Source organism: Prunus mume, linkage group LG5 (assembly GCF_029339155.1).
Source record: "Prunus mume cultivar Tortuosa linkage group LG5, ASM2933915v1, whole genome shotgun sequence".
Classification (NCBI taxonomy): domain Eukaryota; kingdom Viridiplantae; phylum Streptophyta; class Magnoliopsida; order Rosales; family Rosaceae; genus Prunus; species Prunus mume.
The window spans coordinates 27,067,123-27,089,379 of NC_142702.1; the positions used below are offsets into that span (position 1 = coordinate 27,067,123).

General features: G+C 38.2%; 4 protein-coding genes, 1 long non-coding RNA gene, 1 other non-coding gene and 1 pseudogene across 6 annotated transcripts; all 7 read left to right on the plus strand.

Annotated features, from left to right (window-relative positions):
* The first annotated feature begins 5,415 nt into the window (after nucleotides 1-5,415).
* On the plus strand, nucleotides 5,416-6,490 carry LOC148917457 (uncharacterized). Its single transcript, XR_016127187.1, has 2 exons — nucleotides 5,416-5,918; nucleotides 6,213-6,490. It is a non-coding gene; the product is annotated as an uncharacterized LOC148917457 (long non-coding RNA).
* LOC148917458 (U2 spliceosomal RNA) lies at nucleotides 6,387-6,571 on the plus strand (annotated as a pseudogene).
* Nucleotides 6,572-7,375: 804 nt separating this feature from the next.
* On the plus strand, nucleotides 7,376-7,575 carry LOC148917459 (U2 spliceosomal RNA). The gene has a single exon (XR_016127608.1). It is a non-coding gene; the product is annotated as a U2 spliceosomal RNA (small nuclear RNA).
* A 1,976-nt stretch (nucleotides 7,576-9,551) lies between these two features.
* Nucleotides 9,552-13,676, plus strand: KT2 (potassium transporter 2). The gene is given in 12 exon segments (XM_089052515.1): nucleotides 9,552-9,777; nucleotides 9,923-10,021; nucleotides 10,223-10,457; nucleotides 10,535-10,780; nucleotides 10,863-10,916; nucleotides 11,211-11,471; nucleotides 11,565-11,617; nucleotides 11,714-11,831; nucleotides 11,923-12,177; nucleotides 12,335-12,915; nucleotides 12,917-13,246; nucleotides 13,248-13,676. Coding segments are annotated over 11 exon segments (2,367 nt in total). The 5' UTR covers nucleotides 9,552-9,777; nucleotides 9,923-9,982; the 3' UTR covers nucleotides 13,443-13,676.
* Nucleotides 13,677-14,192: 516 nt separating this feature from the next.
* Nucleotides 14,193-15,250, plus strand: LOC103332888 (potassium transporter). The gene is made up of 3 exons (XM_008235654.2): nucleotides 14,193-14,599; nucleotides 14,680-14,743; nucleotides 14,876-15,250. Exons 1-3 carry the CDS (start codon nucleotides 14,294-14,296, stop codon nucleotides 15,043-15,045), a joined length of 540 nt encoding a protein of 179 aa, XP_008233876.1. The 5' UTR covers nucleotides 14,193-14,293; the 3' UTR covers nucleotides 15,046-15,250.
* A 145-nt stretch (nucleotides 15,251-15,395) lies between these two features.
* LOC103333072 (glucan endo-1,3-beta-glucosidase-like) lies at nucleotides 15,396-17,327 on the plus strand. Its single transcript, XM_008235865.3, has 2 exons — nucleotides 15,396-15,788; nucleotides 16,256-17,327. The coding sequence occupies exons 1-2, from the start codon at nucleotides 15,713-15,715 to the stop codon at nucleotides 17,197-17,199; spliced, it is 1,020 nt and encodes a 339-aa protein (XP_008234087.1). The 5' UTR covers nucleotides 15,396-15,712; the 3' UTR covers nucleotides 17,200-17,327.
* A 425-nt stretch (nucleotides 17,328-17,752) lies between these two features.
* ETG1 (E2F target protein 1 (ETG1)) lies at nucleotides 17,753-21,871 on the plus strand. The gene is given in 15 exon segments (XM_008235656.3): nucleotides 17,753-18,061; nucleotides 18,272-18,385; nucleotides 18,474-18,506; nucleotides 18,508-18,582; nucleotides 18,837-18,968; nucleotides 19,361-19,402; nucleotides 19,516-19,623; nucleotides 19,719-19,877; nucleotides 20,039-20,113; nucleotides 20,237-20,350; nucleotides 20,536-20,738; nucleotides 20,818-20,953; nucleotides 21,168-21,392; nucleotides 21,465-21,532; nucleotides 21,617-21,871. Coding segments are annotated over 15 exon segments (1,767 nt in total). The 5' UTR covers nucleotides 17,753-17,893; the 3' UTR covers nucleotides 21,732-21,871.
* Nucleotides 21,872-22,257: the final 386 nt, after the last annotated feature.

The following is a 22,257-nucleotide window of genomic DNA, read 5'->3' on the forward strand; positions in this document are numbered from 1 at the left end:
CAATTTAGGGAAATCTTGGATTGAAATCGAAATTGTGAGGTATAAGGTCACGGATTGGATGCTAACTATAGTGAAGCCTAAATTAATTGAGTGAGAAATGTATTGTGACTTCATATAACACCAAAATACATTGGTAAGTTGTTGATTTTATTTTAATTTGGTTTGACTTTTTTATTTTTCTTATATCTCATAATTTCGATTACACCCCAAGATTTTTCCCAAATTGTTAAACCCTAATAGCTCAACACACCCTAATTTGTTGAGTTAGAGGAAAAAGATTGAAGGGACATCCTAAAAAAATAAAAACTACACTTAACAAAAGATAATGGAATGTTTATAAATTGTAAACTTTGGGAAACACAATTACCAATTGGGTGTTTAAAAAAAAATTATTGACCAAATTGAATTTTCATGTAAAATCCAGTGATAAAAAAGGGACGAGATTTAGAGGTATTACCGTTTTGTTGGTTAGGTCCATCTTCACATCTTTCAATCTTTGGTTATGACAAAGATTAAACCCACTTTATGCAAACCCAATAAACTCACTAATCCAATTACAAATCTCCAATTAGAGTTGAACATCGAAACCAGCCCTCCTCACCTTTTAACTATTGTTTTTCATTTTTGCTTCTTCAAGTCTATGTTCGTTTATTTATGCTCTGCAGGCAACTATCAAAGTCAAAAATGGACAGCAAACCTTCATTTCTTAATCTTTTCTTAATCTTTGAAGTAATGAATGACTTTCAGTTTTGCAAGAAATGTCAATTTCCTTACATTTTCATGTGGACCTACTGGAGGACTTAAATTGGTTTAACCGTGATTATTATTATTTTTTAAAAAAAAAGAGAAAAAGGAATAGATTAGAGCGTTCCATTAAGCATTTTTCTCTCCTCTCCTAGATCACCGGCTTTTAACCAGAGCAAAAAAAAATCTATTTTGGTTTGGACCCTAGAATTTGGAGACCTTTGGTCTGGTCTGGTGCTACGACTTTAGGACCAATCCAACCTACCATAATATTATCCATAATAAAATAATAGTGGTTAGGTAGGGTCGCAAAATTAAATAACTAGTCATAAAGTCTTACAAGAGACTTACTCGTTGTTTTATTTTATTCTTCTTTGCATTTAGGCAACGGAATCTAACCGAGTGGAAAATGACATTAATTTGCAAACAAGATGTCTCAAGTTCAAATTCCCACAACATTTTAGTTGTGTGTGTGAGAAACCCCCTCTCTATAGTTTAGATTATCGCTTATCGTGCATATATACTAACAACGCTCGTATCACAATTGTTTAATTAAATTAAACTAATCTTTCATTAAGAAAGAATGTAACCAATTAAATTCCAACTAAAGTCAATAACACCAATAATTCTTCAAAGTTCATGACGGGCGCATGAACAATAAACAAAACCAAAAGGAAGTAAACCAGTACTGTAATTTGTTATATTCTATATAACTCTATAGAAAAATCATCAGGATATATATAAATGATCCAAACAAATTAAGAGAATCAAATCTCACCCTTACCCTAGCTAGCTACCTATCTATCTATAATTCCTGTAATGATCATATTTACACGTCCCAACCAAACTGGAAACAGAGAAAGAACAAATTACTTCAAGTATCTGCTGCTAACAAATAGAAGGACCAAAACAAAGAAAGAGACCAACTAAACCAATGACTTGTTGAAATCTCTGGCTGGTTCTGTTCTGTGTGAATAATGTTGTATGCGGTTGGTTTAGGTGTTGAGGTCGTTGGTTCCTTTGCTGGGTCCGGAAGGTGGATTCGTCCCTTTGGGAAGAAGATTCAAGACCAGGGGCCCATACTTGGCGGCTGCGGCAGCACCAAATCTAGGAGCAGCAGGAAGATGAGAAGAAGAAGCTTGATCTGTATTGTCTGTGTGGCATGGAAACACATGCTGCTGAGGACGGAGATGATGATGAGCCTCTTCGTGTGATGGGTTTTCTGGTAAAAACACACTGTGTTTGTTGTCTGCTTTAGGAAGCTCGAGGTGATGAAGCTGGTCATTCAAGAGCCTGGCAGATGAACAAGTTGACACAGCTAGTAATGTAAGCAGAACGCACAGCATTTGTGCCATTCTTGGGACTAAAATGAGGAGTTTTTTGGTGTGAAATGTAAAGGCTATTAGGCTAAGCTGAGAGAGTTTGGTGGTGTGTTGGAGAAGAGGGGGAGGTTGATGGGGATTTTATACGGGAAGCGAGGGAATTATTAAGTGTTGAATTTGAAAACCTCAAACTCTTGCTGCGCGTTGCGTTCATTTGGACAAGGTCGTCTTCCATGACGTGAGAAGCTCAAAGTCGTAGGGACCATAATGTATTGGCAAGGCAAAGACTTGTGACGCGCTACTACGACCTACTTGGAAGTTTTTTCGGTCGATTATGACTTACTTGGAAGTCCACATTCATATATTGTGAATCACTGATAATTTTCCTCAAATGGGAAGTTTCTTGCCATAACACAATGTGTTGGTGTAATTTCCGATGATGATACTATTAGTCGGATTGACTAATACTTTGGATTAGTAAATTGTATGTTATAAATATCTCATTGACGATATATATCTAATTGAGATATAATGATACTTAGTTTGTGTGTGAGCTAATTCTAACCATTAATATACTATGAAATTCACATGCATCAATCGTTTCGTTTCTATGCGAATATGGTTCTCCTTTCCGATGGTGGAGTGTGGGGAGGAGTGAGAGTGGGAGAGGCTTTACAGTTACAGCCAGATTTGGATGGGTACACATACACGTCAGCACAGGGAGGTTTGACCGAGTAAAAATCTGCCAGCTCCTGGCTAGTCCATCAACAGTCCGCGTTTGAGAGTTTACGCGATTCTTCTCGCGCAAGTTAGCGTCTTCGCCACACAACTTCAAATTTTATCTTTCTTTTCTACACCCACCGTCACACATTTTCTTTGTGGAGGTTTGGGCCTGACAGTACAGAAAACTGATTACTAGGCCTTCTTCGAAATTTTATCTACACCACAAAAATGGAAAAAAACTTATTCGTAACGGTGCTATCCCGTTGCAAGAGAATTTCTTCACAAAATAATCTAAATGATCTAAAATTGTCCCTTTTGCCGACATAATAAAGAGAATTTCTTCACAAAATATTTCTGATATTTTAATTCTATACTTGTATCGCTTGAACAAACAAGGAACAAGATATTTATGGACCATGGGTTTGCTTAGAAATTGCACTTTAAACACGACTTGATTGGATTCAATGGACCAGTAAGTCAAGCGTGACCCAATAGAAACAATATCGGACCAAGGGGAGACTGACTCTATGAAAAATAAATAAATAAATAAATAAACAAATAAGAGGAATTGGATACATGAGCCTCCCCTCACCTAACCCTTTCTTTTTTGGACGAACACCTAACCCATTAAATATGTTTAGTTTGGAGACAGGCATTGGAGGATTAAACCGCGTTGATGTCATGAATTCACCAAATAGTAAAAGAACAAGTTGAAATTTGAAACCTAGAATGGAAATTTGGGCTTCCTGTCGATCCTAGTTCCTTCCCAGACATCAATGCAGACACACACAATCAAACATGTTGAATCAACCATGCATGTAAGAAACTTGTAATTTTTTATTTTTTTTTCAGAAAACATGTAATTCAAGTTATTAATAGCAGTTTTCTACGCACTCGACATGTGTGTTAGTATTTTCCATTCCTAATATGTTAGGACTCAAGATTCAATATTGGGAAAATGGTATATCCTAGAGTGGTTTAAAGAGCTCATGGGCACCCTTCCCTTACAAGCTAGTTTTTAGAGGCAAGTTTTATCCATGAGTTCATAACATTTGGTATCATAGTCTAGTTTCATCATGCAATTGGGTCCAATTCAATGGAAGGGGTGACCTATATGCTGGATTAAGATGATCAATGTTATATATGAGCATGAAATCGAGTCATTGAATACTGATAGTTGAGTGAAGCCGCCTCAAATTAAGGAAATGGCTATCACCAAGTCAATGTCGATAGAGTGGGCCAACGAGGACGTTGGGTACAGAAGTGCGATTGAATGTTAGGACTCAAGATCCCACATTGAAAAAATAGCATATCCTAAAGTGATTAAAGAGCTCATAACACTTTTTCTTTACAAGCCTTTTAGGGGCAAGTTGTACCTATAAGTTGTCTTCTAACCAAAAAGAAAAAGATCCAAATATAATAACAAAAATACCCTGTAGGTATAGGTCGTTAGTGAACATTTTTAATTTGGCGGTGTCCCTATTTTAATGATCAATCTAGCTTGTGAGTGTAAACCAACCAGTTTGTATGTGCCCCTACACGTGACACATGTAGCTAGCCATCAATGTCATAGAGAAAATGGTGTCAATAATCCTGAACCCATTTGGCAGATGGTTATTATTTATTGTTGAAAATTGGCACGAAATTAAGACATATCAGAATGAACATAGAGCTTTGACTATGTGACTGCGTCTATGTCATTCTCACGCAGTTGTTTCGTCACTCAAGACATGATAGTTATTTTAGGATTAACAAAACCTTTAAGTTTAAACTCATCCTCTGGACGTTATTAGTAGTGGAGATTGTGTGAGTCATTACCCAATAATCATCAGTTTCCAGCCTCTGCGAGAATGGAACTTTTTTTTCCTCCTTTTTGTTGTTGTTGAGGTCAATGGCTCAATGCCCACAGATTTGGACCGGCAACCGAAAGTTGAAAACTCCTTTCTAAAGTAAAGGAAGAAGAAGGAGAGAATATTGGCCCCTTTCATCCCTCTCTTAATCTTATCTTGATTGTCAAAAAGAAGAGAAGAATTTACATTCCATTATTCTTCTGTCTCAATCTTATCATCTCCCTTTCCACATGTACTTGTGTATTTTTATACACTATAAAGTTCATGGGACACAAGAAACAACTTTATGTCACTGATTGTATACAATCACGCATACACCCAAAAAAAATTATCTTCCCATTCAGTTTTCTGATTCAGGATTCGCCGGACTTATATGATTATGTCACACACAAATTAAGATCCACATGAAGCGGCCATGATGATCAGATCCTAGTCAGTACACTGAAAGCAAATGAACATTCAGTAATCAATCTAATGCATGGTTCTTCTACGCCCCCCCACCCCCGTATTCATTAAAACCCCAGCAATGTTTGTCTGAGAGTGAGAGAGTGCAAAATTGAATTTTAATTTATATGAGTGCAATTTATCATCACGCTGAGCAAACATCTCTGTCTTATCGTAGGTTTTAAGTATATAAACAAGTAAACATGGCCTAACTCCTCATGGTCCCCAGTCATAATGGACGTACTGTGGTCAAAGACTAGAAAATTATTTATATACAAAAGAACAATTATACTTCTTTATCATTTTGCTCATTACCGAAGAAAATAAACAAATTAAAGCAATGCATGTCTCCACCACATCGACTCTATAAGTTGGTCTTCTGCCCAACTTTTATGAAGCTTTATCGCCCTCCAGATTGGATGACAAGACATTGACACCATGATGGTGCATGCACTAAATTAATAAATCAAATGAGCAGCATGGCCCTAACCTAACCGCCTCCTTTTTAAACTTTCTTCTTCTCTCTTTTCTCGATTCTCATTAGCCATATCGATTTTATATTGAAGGATGGGTAGGAGGGAGCTCTTGAATGCGCTACTAACTTTGCTGCTTCTTCTGTCCATGGTGTTTCACAGGGGAGCGGCTATGATCAGACGCATTGGCAAGTATCAACAACCGGGAAGCCACTAGCCTAAAAGCGTCGCGAAAGGGTTCGGATGTGAAGGACGAATACACGAAAGAAGCCGGTGACAATAATGGCAGCGGAGATTATGATTTTAATGGAGGGTACGGTGATGTTCCGAGCCCCGGCGTTGGTCACTAGATCGATCATGAAGTGAGTCTGCTAGCGCTGTGCGTTTTTTGTTTTGATGCGTTTCACTTTATATATGTACCACCTTCTTGTTGATACATGATGATATCACGTATACTTTCCCATGTATACATATATACATAGCTCGCTAGGATTTCTTCTTATATGTTTTCAAATTATCTGGGAGTTTTTGGTAATTGTGTTGCATATGTAAGATATATACATTATTTTGTTAATAAGAGAGTGAATAAAAATGTGTGGATTTGAGTTTGAAAAATCATGTAGTTTTCTAACCAATCGATGGCTGAATTGGGTCAGGGTGGCCTTGGAGTTTCTACCCAATCTTTGGTATTTGCCTATACGTGAGAATCAGCAGCAGAAATTTTACGACCAAGGAAAAGAAAGTTGTTGTATCCCACATCGACAGACAGGTGGAGAAAAGAATGAGTTGGAGAGTTGATATGAAAGAGATTGCCAGACATTGATGAACCCATACCTTTCTCGGTCTTTTGGTAGTATCTGTTCGTATCAGTTTAATATCTGGTATGTGGGCCAATGAACCCACATTCTTTATTAAATTAATTTCTTTAGGGGGAGAGCCCACCACAGTAGCTTGCTGCTGGGGTTCTCGCACGTTGCCCAAGTGATGCACTACTGCATGGGCCTGGCCATTAAATCTAGTCTGAAAATTTGATGGCTGCAGCCCAATGGGCTTTCCTGTGCAGAACGTAAGAGTTGGACGCGCACGACACTAAATCAAAACTGGAATACACTAACAGATGCTTAGTGACCGTTTCACATTATTTATTGAAGGTGATAAGTGATTTTTTTAAAAAATTAGAAAGTCTAGCCCGTTTGATAAAATATGAAAACATCACTTCTTGTTAAAAATTGCTGCCAGAGAAAGCTATCATGGAAAGCATAATGAGGTACTTTCATTTTCGATTATGTAAAGAATCGAAGAGACTGGGTTTAATGATTATGTGAGAATCATTTTCTGATTATGAGAGAATCAGACACCACTTTTAACAAAAAGTTTACCAAATGTCAAACTACTTTATCTCACAATAAATCTGATTGCGATTATTTTCACAGCATAATAATGCCAAATTGGCCCTTAGTACAAGAAAATTTAAGCCCAAATTATAGCTAATCAAAAAAGTTAAATAATATTGCATTGTTGAAAAGACAATAATGCCCTTAATACTTTTGTAATGTAGCGGGGTGGAAACGACTCTATCTATTTTGCATTATTCTCATATCGCCTGCAAGGTCTGTTGTCGTATACGGAAATATTTGCCAATAGGGGCTCAAATTCTTGTTCCAGCTCCATATGATGGTTTCACTTGAGGCCAATATGAGAGCAAGAATCTACTTGAAGAACAGCAGGAAAAAGGTTGATATATCCCTCATCGACAGGTTGGAGGTGAGAATCAGTAGGAGAGTTGGTATAAAAGAGACGGCCCGGCAAGTTTACTGCCATACTTTTCCCGGCCTTTTGGCTCAAATTAAGTGTATTATTTGATCTTGTTAGTTTAATATCTAATACGTGGTTCAGTGGTCCACCTCCTGTGAAATTAAATTAATTTCTCTAGGGGGGGAGTCTATCACAATAGCTTGCTATTGGGGTCCTCGTGCGTCGCCCAAGCATTGCACTATTGCATGGGCCGGCGCACCCTTTTAAACCTAGTCTTTGAAAGTTATAGCTCAAGCTCAATGGTCCCTTGATTTTCGACTATGTGGTGTGGCCTAAGCTTGCTCGTTGTGCCACGTATCTGATCTCAACCTAACCCTACAATAATGAAATGAGCATAATTTTCTAACACTTTGTTGACTGTGTTAGAAAATAAATTGAATAAAGCTTATAATTTTCTGACACTTCGTTGACCAATTTGGAACACGTTACTATGAAGCAATGTGAGAGACTGTTGACAGCGATATCCAAAACTATAAGTTTCCGTTAACTGATGTGTAAGAAGAATGATAACAATCTTCTCTTTAACATCTTATTTATTTATTTATTTATCAAAAGTGGTGTATAAATATTCCCATTCATGTCTCGTGTATGATGACAGAGGAATACTTTAGTTCCTTGACAAATTCTTAGAACAGAATCAATATCCCAAACTTACCCACGTTCTTCTTGTTTTTTAATGACTAGATAGATATATATCTACATATAATATACAGTCTCTTTACTGATCAGTGAATATTGAGGGATATTCGCAATGGTCGGTTGATGGACACTTTACCATTTGTTCAGTTCATTCATTTAATCTTCATATGCGCACAAATCCGCCATGATTCACTGGCATCAGCTATTTCATGCCATCCAAATATAAACTTCATATCCATCTTCTATCATACCAAAATAAACACCAAATCTTACCCAATACCCAGTTGCCAGCTGTTTGTGGCCGCTGAGTGTTGAACCTCAACTGCCCAAGTAGTAGTGTTAAGTGCCTCATTTGCTGGATTTACCATGTTCCAATATCCAGAGGTTCACGCTGATTTGCTGGTGTGAAAATGTGAGGTAATATTTCTGTTTTTGCAAATAAATGTATGATGGTTTATAATTACAAAGGCGGAATCTTGAAGAAAATAGCTGTATTTTTGACAAAAAATGGAGGTCACGATCTTCTTTTTATTTTTAGTATGGAGATCTCAATCCTAAACCCAGTAAAGTATGAAGATAGCTGATGCAATCAAAAAGTAGTTTAGCTAAAATGGAAAAAAGGACAAAGTGGGTCAGAAAGGAGACGCCCACACTGGCCACTGGGTGATAGAAAAACGGAAAAGACTGAGCCTTTCAGCCTCCATGTTTTTTGTCATGAAGGGTTGGGAAAAAGTTAGCTCCTTTAATACATTTGAGCTAGCATTAGCATGTTCAGCAGCACTTGGCTTCACATGGGTTTGCCCTTTATAACATCCTTATTTGCAAAATCTCTTTTTTCTTTGGCCTTTGGTTGCTCTTGCATTCGTCACTAATACTATATATAAGTTTCTGGAAATTCAGGTTTGGTGTGCTCTTAATTTTGTTTGTTGATTTCTTGAGTTAGTTGCAAACCCATTTAACATTTGTTTAGGGACAGGGACAGTTTACCCTTTCTGTTTATTTCTTCTTTTTCTTTTTCTTTTTTTGGTGAAAATTTTCTATATACACAACAAGCTTTCATGGTTTAGAAAGCAAAAGAGACTGAAGGAGTGTAACAATTAAGTGAGAAGTTGGAAAGACCAGAAACTCATAAATGAAATTATTAACTATTCAAAGGCTGTGGGTGTGAGAGAGAAAAAAGGTGGGGATAAGATCAGAACGTAACAAATGGTCCTTGAAATCAGCTTTGTTTGCGTGGGCACTAGTTGGCTGATTTTCCTTTTTCTTTTGGGTGTATGCAACTGTTAACGATTCACGTGGTTTTGCCTTTTCGTTGCCATTACTTAATTTTTTTTTCTTTGGCCATCTACTAATTTTCTCCTATTTCGTTATGTTTTTCATGTGAAAAATGTAAAGTTCAGGTCCACATGCATTACTGAATACACAGTAAAATTGAAGTTCCTTCATCTTTGTCCTATAGAAGGTTGACAGCGACATGTCAGTTTTATTTTGCCTACCCTACCAACCATTATAGGTTGGGGAGGGTAAGACAATAGTGACTGGAAACTGCTGCAGAGAATGAATGAGGGCCCCTTCTCCATTTATGAGTCTTTATCTGAATAATTCTAGTGCAGGTGATCACACTTGTTTTTATTTTTGGTAATTGCCTCTTTGCCAAAGGTTGTGGGCTTTTGGGTTTCATCTCTTTGAGTTTTCCTTCTTATCCTGGAAATTTGCAACAAAAAAAGAGTTCTCAGCTTTCAAAAATTTGGTGGGAATGTGATACAGGTATGGATGTCATGTGGGCTTATTGGAAAGTGGGTGAATATGCCCTTTTATCTCCTCTATTTCCGGGAAAGTAGAGGGAGTTGGGTTTTATATAATTTAGATTCTGTTCGAGTTAACCAATAAAACTTGTACTGTCTCAATGCAGATCTGCAGGTAGCTGCGTCCATCTGATGAAATCTAGTCTCAGAGTTGAAAGTTGAGCGCCATGGATCTCGAGAGAGTGAAGTGTTGGGACACTTCAAAGGTTAGTGCTTTATCTTCATAAGTTCAATTTAAGTGTTTCTTTGCTTATGGGCATTATAACCCATTTGTAGTTCCTGCCGGGTATGGTTTTATAAGCAAATTATGTTTGAAAAACTTGGTAAATGATTATAACTTTAGCAGTTCATTTGGTTCTAGAAATGAACTGAATTCTCAGAAAGTTGTATGTTGAACTGCATTTCAGAAGGACTCTTGGAAGAATATTCTGCTCTTAGCCTACCAGAGTCTTGGAGTAGTATATGGGGACCTTAGCATTTCTCCTTTATATGTCTACAAGAGCGCATTTGCAGAAGACATTCAACATTCAGAGACCAATGAAGAGATTTATGGTGTACTTTCTTTTGTCTTCTGGACTCTTACTTTAGTCCCTCTGTTCAAGTATGTCTTTATTGTCCTTCGAGCCGATGATAACGGAGAGGGTAAGTACTGAACAACTGAACAATGCTTTTATTGTCCTGTCTTTAGGTTGTAACCTTTCTTGCATGTTTTTCTGCAGGTGGTACTTTTGCACTGTATTCTTTGATATGTAGGCATGCAAAAGTGAGCCTTCTACCCAACCGGCAGCTTGCTGATGAAGCACTCTCTACTTATAAATTGGAGCACCCACCGGAGAAAGAAAAATGTTCAAGGTTGAAAGTTGTACTTGAGAAGTGCAAGGCCTTACACACTGCTTTGCTAATTCTTGTTCTTCTTGGCACTTGTATGGTAATAGGTGATGGAGTGCTCACTCCAGCTATTTCAGGTAGACGTCTCTCCAGTATAAACAATATAAAAAGTGTTGCAATTCTTTCTGGTTTGACTAATTCATGTCTACGCTATTTTAGTATTTTCTGCGGTGTCTGGCCTGGAATTATCCATGTCCAAGGAGCATCACCAGTGTAAGCTTCTCATCTCCTATTTTATTTCGTATCAGATTTTTCATTTCCAATCAATAGTAGTAGAGGACTAATAAAGTTTCTGTTTTCTGAACATTATGTTTGATGAACTATAGACTTGATTTTGATTATATTGATGAGGTTGGGATGAAATTAATATTTTTTCAAGTATGTCTGTTTATTGCCTCAGAAGTGAATTGGAAAGATATAAAGTACCAAAAATCAGTTAATTGTAGACTTGCAGTAATGATTTGCCCATTGTGTCTATTTACATCTATATTCTGTCCCAATTTGCAGATGCAGTGGTTCCAATTACTTGTTTCATATTGTTGTGTCTTTTTGCACTTCAACACTATGGCACCCATCGAGTTGGATTCTTTTTTGCACCAGTGGTGTTGGCGTGGCTTCTATGCATCAGTGCACTTGGCTTATATAACATATTCCAGTGGAATCGGTATATCTATCAAGCTCTGTCTCCATATTACATGTTCAAGTTCTTGAGGAAGACAAGGATAAGCGGATGGATGTCTTTAGGTGGAATATTGCTGTGCATAACAGGTACTATTGGAAAATATTTGCATATATTATATTCCTGTATATATTTTGTTGTTGTCCTGCATATTGATGAATAATGTGTGGCCATGCATGCAGGCTCAGAGGCCATGTTTGCTGATCTTGGCCACTTCTCATATTCTGCTATTCAGGTAAGTCTTACATTCCTCGTAGTGTCTTCTCTATGCATTGTGAATACTGATTTGGATACTAATAAGGGAGTTGCAACCCCTACTGTCTTATTGTAGGTTGCTTTTACTTTTTTGGTTTATCCAGCACTTATATTGGCATATATGGGTCAAGCTGCTTACTTATCACAACATCACCACACCAGTCACCGGATTAGTTTTTATGTCTCAGTTCCAGGTATGTGTTTGTCATTCTTGTTTTATAGACAGGAATATTATTCAACAAGATTTCATTAGAAAATGTGACGACTTTACGTTTTTGGTTACAGAAAGTGTGAGATGGCCAGTGCTTGTACTGGCCATTCTTGCTTCTGTTGTGGGAAGCCAAGCAATCATCAGTGGAACATTTTCTATCATAAACCAGAGCCAGTCACTAGGTTGTTTCCCAAGAGTCAAGGTTGTTCACACTTCTGACAAGGTACACGGCCAGATATATATCCCTGAGATCAATTGGATGCTCATGATCCTCTGCATTGCAGTGACCATTGGATTTAGAGACACAAAACACCTGGGGAATGCATCAGGTAAGTTGGTCTTTATATATTTTTCTAGATTCATATTATAAAATTCATCTCTTATTCATAGAGTCTTCCTATATTTCTTATCATGAATACATCCAAAGGCAGCTAATTAAAATGTTTATTGAAGTACTAAGCAGCAGTTTTTATTTATTTATTTCAGGGTTAGCAGTGATGGCGGTTATGCTAGTGACAACATGCCTCACTTCCTTGGTGATCATCCTTTGTTGGCGCAAGCCACCTATTCTAGCCCTTTGCTTCCTAATCTTCTTTGGCTCTATTGAATTGCTCTACTTCTCAGCTTCACTCACAAAGTTCCGGGAGGGTGCCTGGCTCCCCATCCTTCTTGCTCTGTTCCTCATGACTATCATGTTTGTTTGGCACTATGCAACCATCAAGAAGTACGAATTTGACCTCCACAACAAGGTTTCCTTGGACTGGCTTCTGGCGTTGGGTCCAAGCTTGGGAATTGCTCGAGTCCCTGGCATTGGCCTAGTGTTCACAGATCTCACCTCTGGCATTCCTGCTAACTTCTCCCGCTTTGTAACCAACCTCCCTGCTTTTCACCGCGTTCTAGTTTTTGTGTGTGTAAAGTCAGTCCCTGTCCCTTATGTTCCGCCTGCTGAGCGCTACCTGGTGGGTCGTGTTGGCCCTGCAGCTCATCGGTCCTATAGGTGCATTGTTCGGTATGGATACCGTGATGTTCATCAGGATGTTGACTCCTTCGAATCAGAACTAGTTGAATAGGCTGGCTGATTTCATCCGATATGATTGGTGTCGAACACAGAGAACTAGCTCATGCACTGAGGATGATGCATCAAGGTCTACTGATATGAGTGATTGTAGACTGGCTGTCATTGGAACAGTGGCATTTTCTGGTGCACCAGCTTATGAGATAGAGGAGACTCAACCGGCAAGTGTATCTGTTGGTTTTCCAACTGTAGAAAGTATAAGAGATGTTATTGAGATGGAACCAGTTGAAAGAAGAGTGAGGTTTGCCATTGATGATGACTCTCAGGCTGATAGCCGGACTGAGAATGCCATGCAGATACGTGAAGAGCTTGAGGATCTGTACGCAGGCTCAACAAGCTGGGACGGCGTTTATACTTGGGCACTCACACGTTAAAGCAAAGCAAGGTTCATCTATCATGAAGAGATTGGCCATTAACTTTGGGTATAATTTCCTGAGGAAGAATTGCAGGGGGGCAGATGTGGCGCTCAAAGTGCCACCAGTGTCCCTTCTTGAGGTTGGCATGGTTTATGTTGTCTAGACCAGACAGACATGTAATTACCAAATAGTTTTGTCTTTGTTTGCTCACTCCTGCAGCAGAGAGTGGAAAGGGATGTGCTAGGAAGATGATTGTGTAGTTCAAAGAGGTCTGTAGAAAAATGTTACTCTACCACGCCATCTGTCTCACAGATGATGCATTTGGCTAGATTACTACCAGAAAACTGTGAAAATTACAACTTTTTCTTGGGTCGATGTCAGACCTGACTTGTCATGATCTCATGCCATCTTCAGATTTTACTGTAGTCTGGAAACCTAATTATTTAGAACAATCAACCTGTTCTACGCTCGTAAACAATATGATCAATAATGTATGTATAACCTAACTCTATTTGCAAACACGAATCTTGCCTCCTTATACTGAAGTTCAGATTCCATCCCGTGGATTAGAATAGTTTTAGACTATCAATTGTACAAGGGAAAAATAAAACACCAACTCTGTTCAACATGGCATGTGCGCTTGCATCCTAAATGATTTGGATCTGAGGACCTGGATCCAAATCACCCATTTACTAAAATGAGTGATCTGAAAATAAACTCGGTTTTTCACTAGCCATCAGTCTCAGATTCTATAAGATACTTGAGTTCTGGATGAATGACTTTGGAAAAAACCAAATGACTGCTTTGATAAAGGGCCACGTAGTATTATGCTGACCACCAAGCCTAGTGAGTGGCAGGCATGCTATCTTTCCCTACGCGTGGCTACTATTTAGTCGTCTAAATAGGCAAAAGATTCAGATACAAATACCCTAAACACCGATACAAATACCCTAAACACCAACAACATACAAGGAGCAAAATTAACTTCATTAATTTTTGCAGAGTAAAGCAGACATGGGAGTTCTAAGAACACTTCCTTTGACCCCTCCACACGGCAAGTTCCCTTCAAATTTTGGAGTTGCAGAGAGTTTATCAAACCGTGGCGGGTTCATCAGCAAGAGCTCTCAGTTTAGGGTCTTAGCCAAAACAGAGAAGGGTGAGAAAGGTGACAAGGAAGAACCCAAGAAAACCAAGCAGTCATTGTTTAGCAGTGTGACAGAAGCACTTGATTTTTCTCAAACTAGGTCTGCAGAGGACGCTCTGCTTATTGAAGATGCTAGAGAGGCCACCAAGTCTGGAGAGAAAATGTCCAGGGAACAGGTATGTTGAAAATTAAAATGCTTTCAAACTAGCTCATTGTTTTAAAAATTTGCTAATTGGGTTTTCTTATTTTCATGCAGTATGGGGCTCTGAGAAGGAAAATTGGAGGAACATACAAGGATTTCTTCAAATCTTATGTTGATGGTATGTAGCAACTTTGAAATTATATTGTGGTTCAAACTTCAATCCAAACAGTTGCACTCTTTTCTCAGTATTTTGGCTCAATGTTGTAGTGATTTTCCTAACTTTGGTAATTGTTTTTCATTTGGAAATCAGTGGATGGGCAATATGTGGAAGAGGGCTGGGTGGACAAAACGTGCAAGGTTTGCAAGAAAGATACAGGGGGTGAGCCAAGGCAAGTGGACAAACTTGGAAGATATGTTCATGTGGCGTGTATGGAGAAATCGAAATCTGGCAACTTTTTTACCAGACTTTTCTCAGGATGAAGACAGAGAACATGGTGCTTGTATTGTATATCAGATATCCCAGAGCCTAACTGGTGAGGCGATGTGATGCCAATTTTAGATACAAAAAATATATAATTCAATGTTGGGTAGAAGACTTGAGAACTTAGCTTGTTTTTCTCTCTTTTTTCTTTTAACTGTAATTGATGAGCATTGAGCAATGAAGTGATCATAGTATGAACTAAAATATGCAGCAGGGCAAATCCATTCAAATTTCGTTTGACCAAGCATTCAAGTAAAAACAAAAACAGATGGAGCTACAATATGATACGATATGATACGAATAGCACGACGTATATTTATGCATCCACTCTTGGATTTAATGTCAGCTTAGGCCATGCATATAATGTTAACTTGGTAACGTGTGATTTAAAGCAATCTGCAAGCAAACCCAGGCCTCAAAACTGTGTTTAAAGATTGTAGGAAACCTTCCCCTTTTTGTTTGTTTAAGTTTCCCTTTTCCCAACAATCCTGGGTTTGATTTTCCTCTGTTAATTAGGAGTCATGTCTATTTTCCTGGTAGAAATGGGGTTTGGTTTAACCTATAAAATAGCCTAGTTTAGAATTGTATTTTGCAAATTATTCATACCATCAATCAAATCAAGCTTCGAGTTGCAGACGTTGTCTAAGCTTTATAACAATCTTTGCAATGGCCTGCAACTTTCAATCGCTCTGTCTCATCTTCTCCATCACGCTTTCGGTGCTACTTGGACCAAATTTTGCAGGTGAGTTTATTGTTACAAACTCTTGTAATGTTTATAATTGTTTTCTCTTATAATTAGCCTCGTTTTGCTTGTGTGTTACAAGTTTTATCATACATGTGAACTTAATTTTTTGGTATTCGTTGTCAATATGATTAAGATATTGTTAGATTCTGAAACTAGTAAACCATCTAGACTGTTTTATTATTTTTTTAGAATGAAAATCATATAGACTATATTTGAAGTTAGAAAAAAATACCTTAAATTTCATCGCCAGACTCTATATTGAAACTTCGATTTTGAAAGTTGTTCTACTAACCAAAGGTACACTTCCTGTTAAAAAAAAAAAAAATTTATTTTTCGGGTCATAAAACTGATTGTTTCTTATTGTTTTGATGAACACTGGCCATTATTTCTTTAAAATTTAACGAAGTACTAGTTAGACAGAAATAGTAAATGTGCTGACATGCTTGTATTTCCCTAATTAACAGGCGCTTCTTCAATTGGAGTATGCTATGGAATGGTGGCCAACAACTTGCCACCACCAAGAGAAGTAATTGACATGTACACATCGAATCAAATCGGACGAATGAGACTCTACGATCCAAACCTAGAAGCATTCGAAGCCCTTCGCAATACTGGCATCGAAGTCCTAGTTGGAGTTAGGAATGAGGATCTTCAACAACTTGCAAACTCCTACTCTGCTGCTCAGAACTGGGTAGCAACATACATTACACCTTATTCGCACCAAATCCAATTTCGATACATAGCCGTTGGCAATGAGGTCATCCCAGGAGATTCTGCCCAATATGTCCTCCCAGCAATGGAAAACTTGCAAAATGCATTGGGCAATAGAGGCATCAAGGTCAGCACTTCAATTGCAACATCAGTCTTGGGTGTATCTTACCCTCCCTCAGCTGGAGCCTTTTCTCAAGACACCATGGAGTACATGGCACCTATTGCTCGATACCTCAATAGCATTGGTGCACCCTTATTAGCCAATGTGTACCCTTATTTTGCCTACATTGGAGACACAATTGACATTTCACTGCCTTATGCATTGTTCGTTTCTGGGAAGGTCGTGACAGACGGTCGTCTAATTTATGATAACCTGTTTGACTCCATGGTGGATGCATTACATGCAGCATTGGAGAAAGCAGGGGCGCCCCAAGTCCAAGTAGTGGTGTCCGAGACAGGCTGGCCCTCCCATGGGAATGGGAAGGAGACAACACCGGCCAATGCACAAATCTACAATTCGAACCTGATAAGCCACGTCTTATCGTCCCGTGGAACTCCAAGGCGGCCGGGGAACTCCACTGAGACTTACTTGTTTTCCATGTTTAATGAGAACATGAAGCCTGGTGCAGCAGTGGAGCAACATTGGGGTCTCTTTCATCCCAACAAGTGGCCGGTTTATCCAATCAGTTTCCTGTGAACAAAAATTAAAGAACAAAGCATGGTTTCAGTAATTTATGTGGTTATACAGTTAGGATTTGTTTTTTATTTTCGTAATTATGATGTAATTTGTCTCTAAAAAATGCAACATTATTAGATTTCTTGTCACCAGCCAATAGTTTGAGTTTATCTAAGTGTTATCCAATTTTGACTCTCTCCTACTTTGTTTTTTGGTCTGTTTTTAATGATTTAACAGAAAATTAGATGAAATGTTGATGATTTAGACGGTAATGGAGAAATTAGCGGAAAAATAAAAGTTTATATCCTTAATTTTTTATTTTACAATAAAAGAATATGAGACTGATTGAAACCTAGGTATAAGTTTAGACGCTATTTCATCGGTTAACCCTTTTGATTAATCGAAACATGTCCTCAAACGTTGTAAGGGCATTTTTGACTTTTCGAATTTCATTTGTGCTGTTTAGTTTCCCGCATCCAACGGTCCAAAAGTCATCTGCCACATCTAACGATGCAGAAGTCATTACAGTCTTCTCTTTGTAAGTTGTAAGAAGATGTAGGCAGTAACCTAAATGGCGGGAACAAACAGTGCTTAGCGGGAAAATCCAATTACCTTACTTAAAAGCGCGGGAAGCCGCTCTCAAACGGCACATATCTGAGAAAGAGAGACTGAGAGTGGAAGAGGGAGAGAGATAGAGGATCACTTGCAATCAGATATGGTGGGATTAGCGTACGACTGCTTGGCGAACCCTCTCGGGGCCGTTCGATCGACGTTCGAGAAAGCCATCGCGTCGGGATCGGACCCCGCCTCCTTCGACGGCCGGGACTGGGGCGCCGTTGATCTCTTCCGTCACTTTCTCTTCGAGGACGATGGTCTCACTCAGGTCCAGACCCTAAGCCTACTTTCAATTGTCATTCCCTTTGATTTGGGCTCATTTGTTGTCCTTGAGAACCCTAATTGTGTATTTTTCTCATTAATCTCTTGTGTTTATCTCGACCTAGATATTATCAAATCTGTTGTTAAAAAGTCTTTCCCTTCAAATAGTTTTTGTGTGATATGTGTTCTCGTTTTATCACTGTTCGGGAAAATTTAGGTGCCAATTCTGAATTCTGCAACTATAAGATGGGTCCAGCCCAACACTCTGGTTCGGTTTCGGGGAATGATACAGGACATGTTGGGAAATGAGTTCTATGTTGGTGCTTATAAGGTATATTATGACCTCTGATCATTTTCCGGTGACCCAAAATGGGCTAATTTATGTGCCACTAAAACAATGTGTTGTGGCTCTTTTGAAGGATGGCTCGGTTTGGAGAACCAACAAGTTTACAGGATGTTCCTCAATTCCCTATGGATACTTCACCGGACATGCGATTATGGGAGCGCCGTATGCTCTACTGCATCCCGGTGAGTTCTCTATACTCAAACTCTTCCTTCTTTTTAGTATATGACATCAGCTTCTGTTCTTAGCACATAACCATATGCTTAGTATTGGTTATTGGTTGTTTGTTGTACTTAAGTTTTCTTTTTGTTAGGGTAAATGACACTCCTTGAATTTCAGAGTGCGTACTACCATATTCAGTTTAGATGTGTGGAATTAAAATTGTGGATTGTTCCGTGATCTGATTCTTCTTGGGTTGTTATCTTGTTTACGTCTTTAGGTGCCAGGACAAAATTCATGGACTGAATCTCCTTCTGAAGCAGTGATGTATAGAAGTATGAATTCGGCAACCCAACAAAGAGAGAAGCGCCAGAGATTGGATGTTGAAGCTACTGATAACATGGATTGCAATGTAATTCCATTCTCATAATCTGCATATTAACTGTTCACTTTAACTCGATTTGCAGTAAAAGGATAATCATGTTTAAGTAGAAAAGGCAAACTGCATTACAATGGTAATTTTCCTTATGGTTATCTTTGTTCTGAGCTCTGAAGCAGCTTAAAACAGTATGTTATATGGATTTAGGAAGTTTTTTCTTAGCAAAATAAGTAGGAAGCTTTCTGAAGGGGTTTCCTGTTAATTAGATTGTTATAATTTAATTGATAGACTAGGTGCATTCATCATTATTTTGGGCCTCAATGACTTGATGATTTTTTGGGGACTGCACATCTGATTCTCTGAACCTTTAGCTTTGTAAAAATGTCTTCTTGTTTGTCTATCTGACATACTGCATTCAATGACAGGTCTCAGATGAAGGAGTTGAATGCTCTTCTGCAAAAAAGCTGGTAAGTAGAACAAATTTCAGTTTATTTTGCTATTTTATTTTATTAAAAAGCATTATTTTATGATTCTGATGGAATATAAATTTGTCTTTATTAAATTTCTTCTCCTTTTCCAGAAAGAGGATGGACATCTTCAGTCTCAGGAGTCAATTACTGAGGGCACCAGCTCTAGTATGATTATGGGGCCTGATGTCAACAGGGATTCGCTTCCTTGTCTTATTAAGGTACGTTGGTCAATTAGTTGTACCAATAGAAAAATGATGAACTGAGATTTGTTCTCTCTTTTTGTGAAAGCTGATGAAACTCTTTTGGTTATCAGATATATGATTGTCCAGAGTCTGACTTAAAGCTAAATGAGGTTTTTGAGTTTGTTGGAGTCTTCACTTTCGATCCAGAGTTCAAAGTGGACAAGGATGAATGTGATGATTTCACAAATGGTTTCAGTGAAGATGTGTTAGTTCATTTTCCCCCTAATAAGGTAATGGCTGTGTCTTGCATCTACGCAACTGTTGGTCTCCATATATATGAACAAAAGACTAAATCTTGCATTTTTTTTTCTCTCTGTACAGCTTGTTTGTTAGTATCTTGTGTTGGACTATAAGTACGTAGCTCACTTAAATACGTTTTCCTTTGGTGCAGGTACCACGTCTCCACTGTTTTATTCACAGGAAACTGGCAGTTCATGACTTCCTACCTCGTTCCCCTACAGTGGAGGTGATTTTGTGGTCCTTATAGTCATGTTTCTTCAAACGAAGGACTTATATACCTACCTGTGTGTATTTACTATTTATGCTAACTTGGTTGTGTTGACAATGCAATTATTATCTGATCTTATAGCCAAAGCCCCACTTGGTTAAAGAGATCAGGGAAGCTCTCTTGAGACATCTTACAGCTATTCTTGGTAATGATGGTGTAGCTGCTCATTTCATGCTGTTACATCTCTTGTCCACGGTAAATGGTGCCTTCTCATATCAAACTTTTTAGTGTTGGATCCACATGATGGTACTTCTACATTTTTGTTCATCTACATCCCTTCTGAGTCCATTTCTTATCTCAATCTCTTAAATTACCTCTGTCCCTTCCCTCTCTTCATCTCCTGTACTTATGAGGTATATGATTTATTATGGTTTTGACAGGTATATTCTAGAGTTGAAACTGTTGCTGTCGGGAAGCTTTCACTGAATCTCACTTGTTTTAGCAAAGAAAGTGTACCTGTGTTTGGCACTCCGCTTCGCCTTGCTATGAAGAATCTTTTACCATTCACACAATGTATATCCCTAACAGTTGATTATCTCAACACTGCTTCTCTCGCACCAAGAAAGGATTATGAGACAAACAGGTAATCAGATTTCTAATTCCTTAACCAAGTATAACTTTCCTTTATTTTGTTATAGTTTTAACCCTTCACATTGCTCCAGGCTGATAACTGGAGCTCTACAGCTAGCTGAGGGTTCACACTTGATCTTTGATGAGACCCATTTAGAAGCTGGAACTCTCAACTCTGTCGGGGTTGAAAATGCAAGAGTGCTTAAAACTTTAATGGAGTTGCAAAAGGTGATTCTGTTTTATTATGCATATGCATGTACGTGTATATTTATGTATTACTGCTTAGTGCACTAAGATTGGAAAACTCTGCATGGATTGATCCTTAATAGTAAACAATGCATTCCTGAGAATTTTAATAGAATTTGTGCATCAGGAGATTATTATGTCGTTCATAGCACAGTGTTGTGCTAAACACGTGATACATTTAATTTGTGTGTTTCAGGTGGAATATGATTTTAAGTTCTATAAACTGGACATGGCAGCTGACGTCAAAATGCTTATTTTATCTGAAGGCAAATCAAACATTTTGCCTGCTGATATAGTGTTACCTTTCCACCCTTCTTCAGTTGGTTCCTCTGAAGTTGCTGCAGAAGCACTAGAGGCTTGGAGATGGTACTTGGCTACTCTTAGATCATTGCCACATTCTATTGAGCCGGAAATGCAGAAGGTAAGAGTTAGCTTGACATCAACAATTAACCTCTAAACCCGAGCATAATTCTCATGGGTTGATACCTTACAGGTGATAGAAAATGACTTGGTTGCAGCAAGGCAAGAAGATAGGAAACTTGGCACCCAAGATTTTAGCAGGTTAGAGACTGGAAGATTTTCCAAATGTTCTTGTATCTTCTAGTTTTGTTTATCATCTCATCTGAAATTTTCCTTTGCTTGCAGATTGCTCACAATGGGCCGTCTGATGTCTATGAGTTTTGGTGAAACCAGCCTATCATTAGAACATTGGCAGATGGTTAAGGAACTGGAGAGGTTACGAAAAGAGAGGCTCAAGTGAAAGTAAAAAATTACTACTGGGAATTGTTCTAATTATTAACTGGTGTAAATTATAGCCTATGGCTCTAGCAGGCCCCAGGTCAGGAACCTTTTGTAAGAAAATATTGTCATTTAATTATAGTGTGCTGCCAATTCGCATTTTATGGTTGTTGCCAATTCACATCAAATTTCAGATTGTTCAAACTGTGGGCCCTTTGTGTTTGGTTACTGACTACCTCTTTAGATTCTCTTTAGTCTTTACATTCGGTAGCCAGGTTTTCCGATTTCTCAAGTTCACCCTTTACCAAATCAACACCAAATAGCTTGTAGCTCAAGTAATTAAGAACAGTTATTCATATAGCGCCGTCTTGTGTTCAAATCTTTGTCTCCCGAACTCTTTAACTTATTGGCTAAAGGTAGCGTGGATTGATATGCTCAGAATCTCAGATGATAATGGCCATTAGTTGCATCTTTTCTAAAGAAAAGCTCCCATTAATACACTCATTGATCTAATATTGTCGTAGTTGAAAAAAAAATTAAAAAAAATT

Coding starts and splice junctions, on each gene's coding strand:
- LOC103332888 (XM_008235654.2), top strand. CDS start 14,294: ATGGGAGTTCTAAGAACACTTCCTTTGACCCCTCCACACGGCAAGTTC. Junction 14,600..14,679: donor AGAAAATGTCCAGGGAACAG/GTATGTTGAAAA, acceptor ATTTTCATGCAG/TATGGGGCTCTGAGAAGGAA. Junction 14,744..14,875: donor CTTCAAATCTTATGTTGATG/GTATGTAGCAAC, acceptor TTTGGAAATCAG/TGGATGGGCAATATGTGGAA.
- LOC103333072 (XM_008235865.3), top strand. CDS start 15,713: ATGGCCTGCAACTTTCAATCGCTCTGTCTCATCTTCTCCATCACGCTT. Junction 15,789..16,255: donor ACTTGGACCAAATTTTGCAG/GTGAGTTTATTG, acceptor CCTAATTAACAG/GCGCTTCTTCAATTGGAGTA.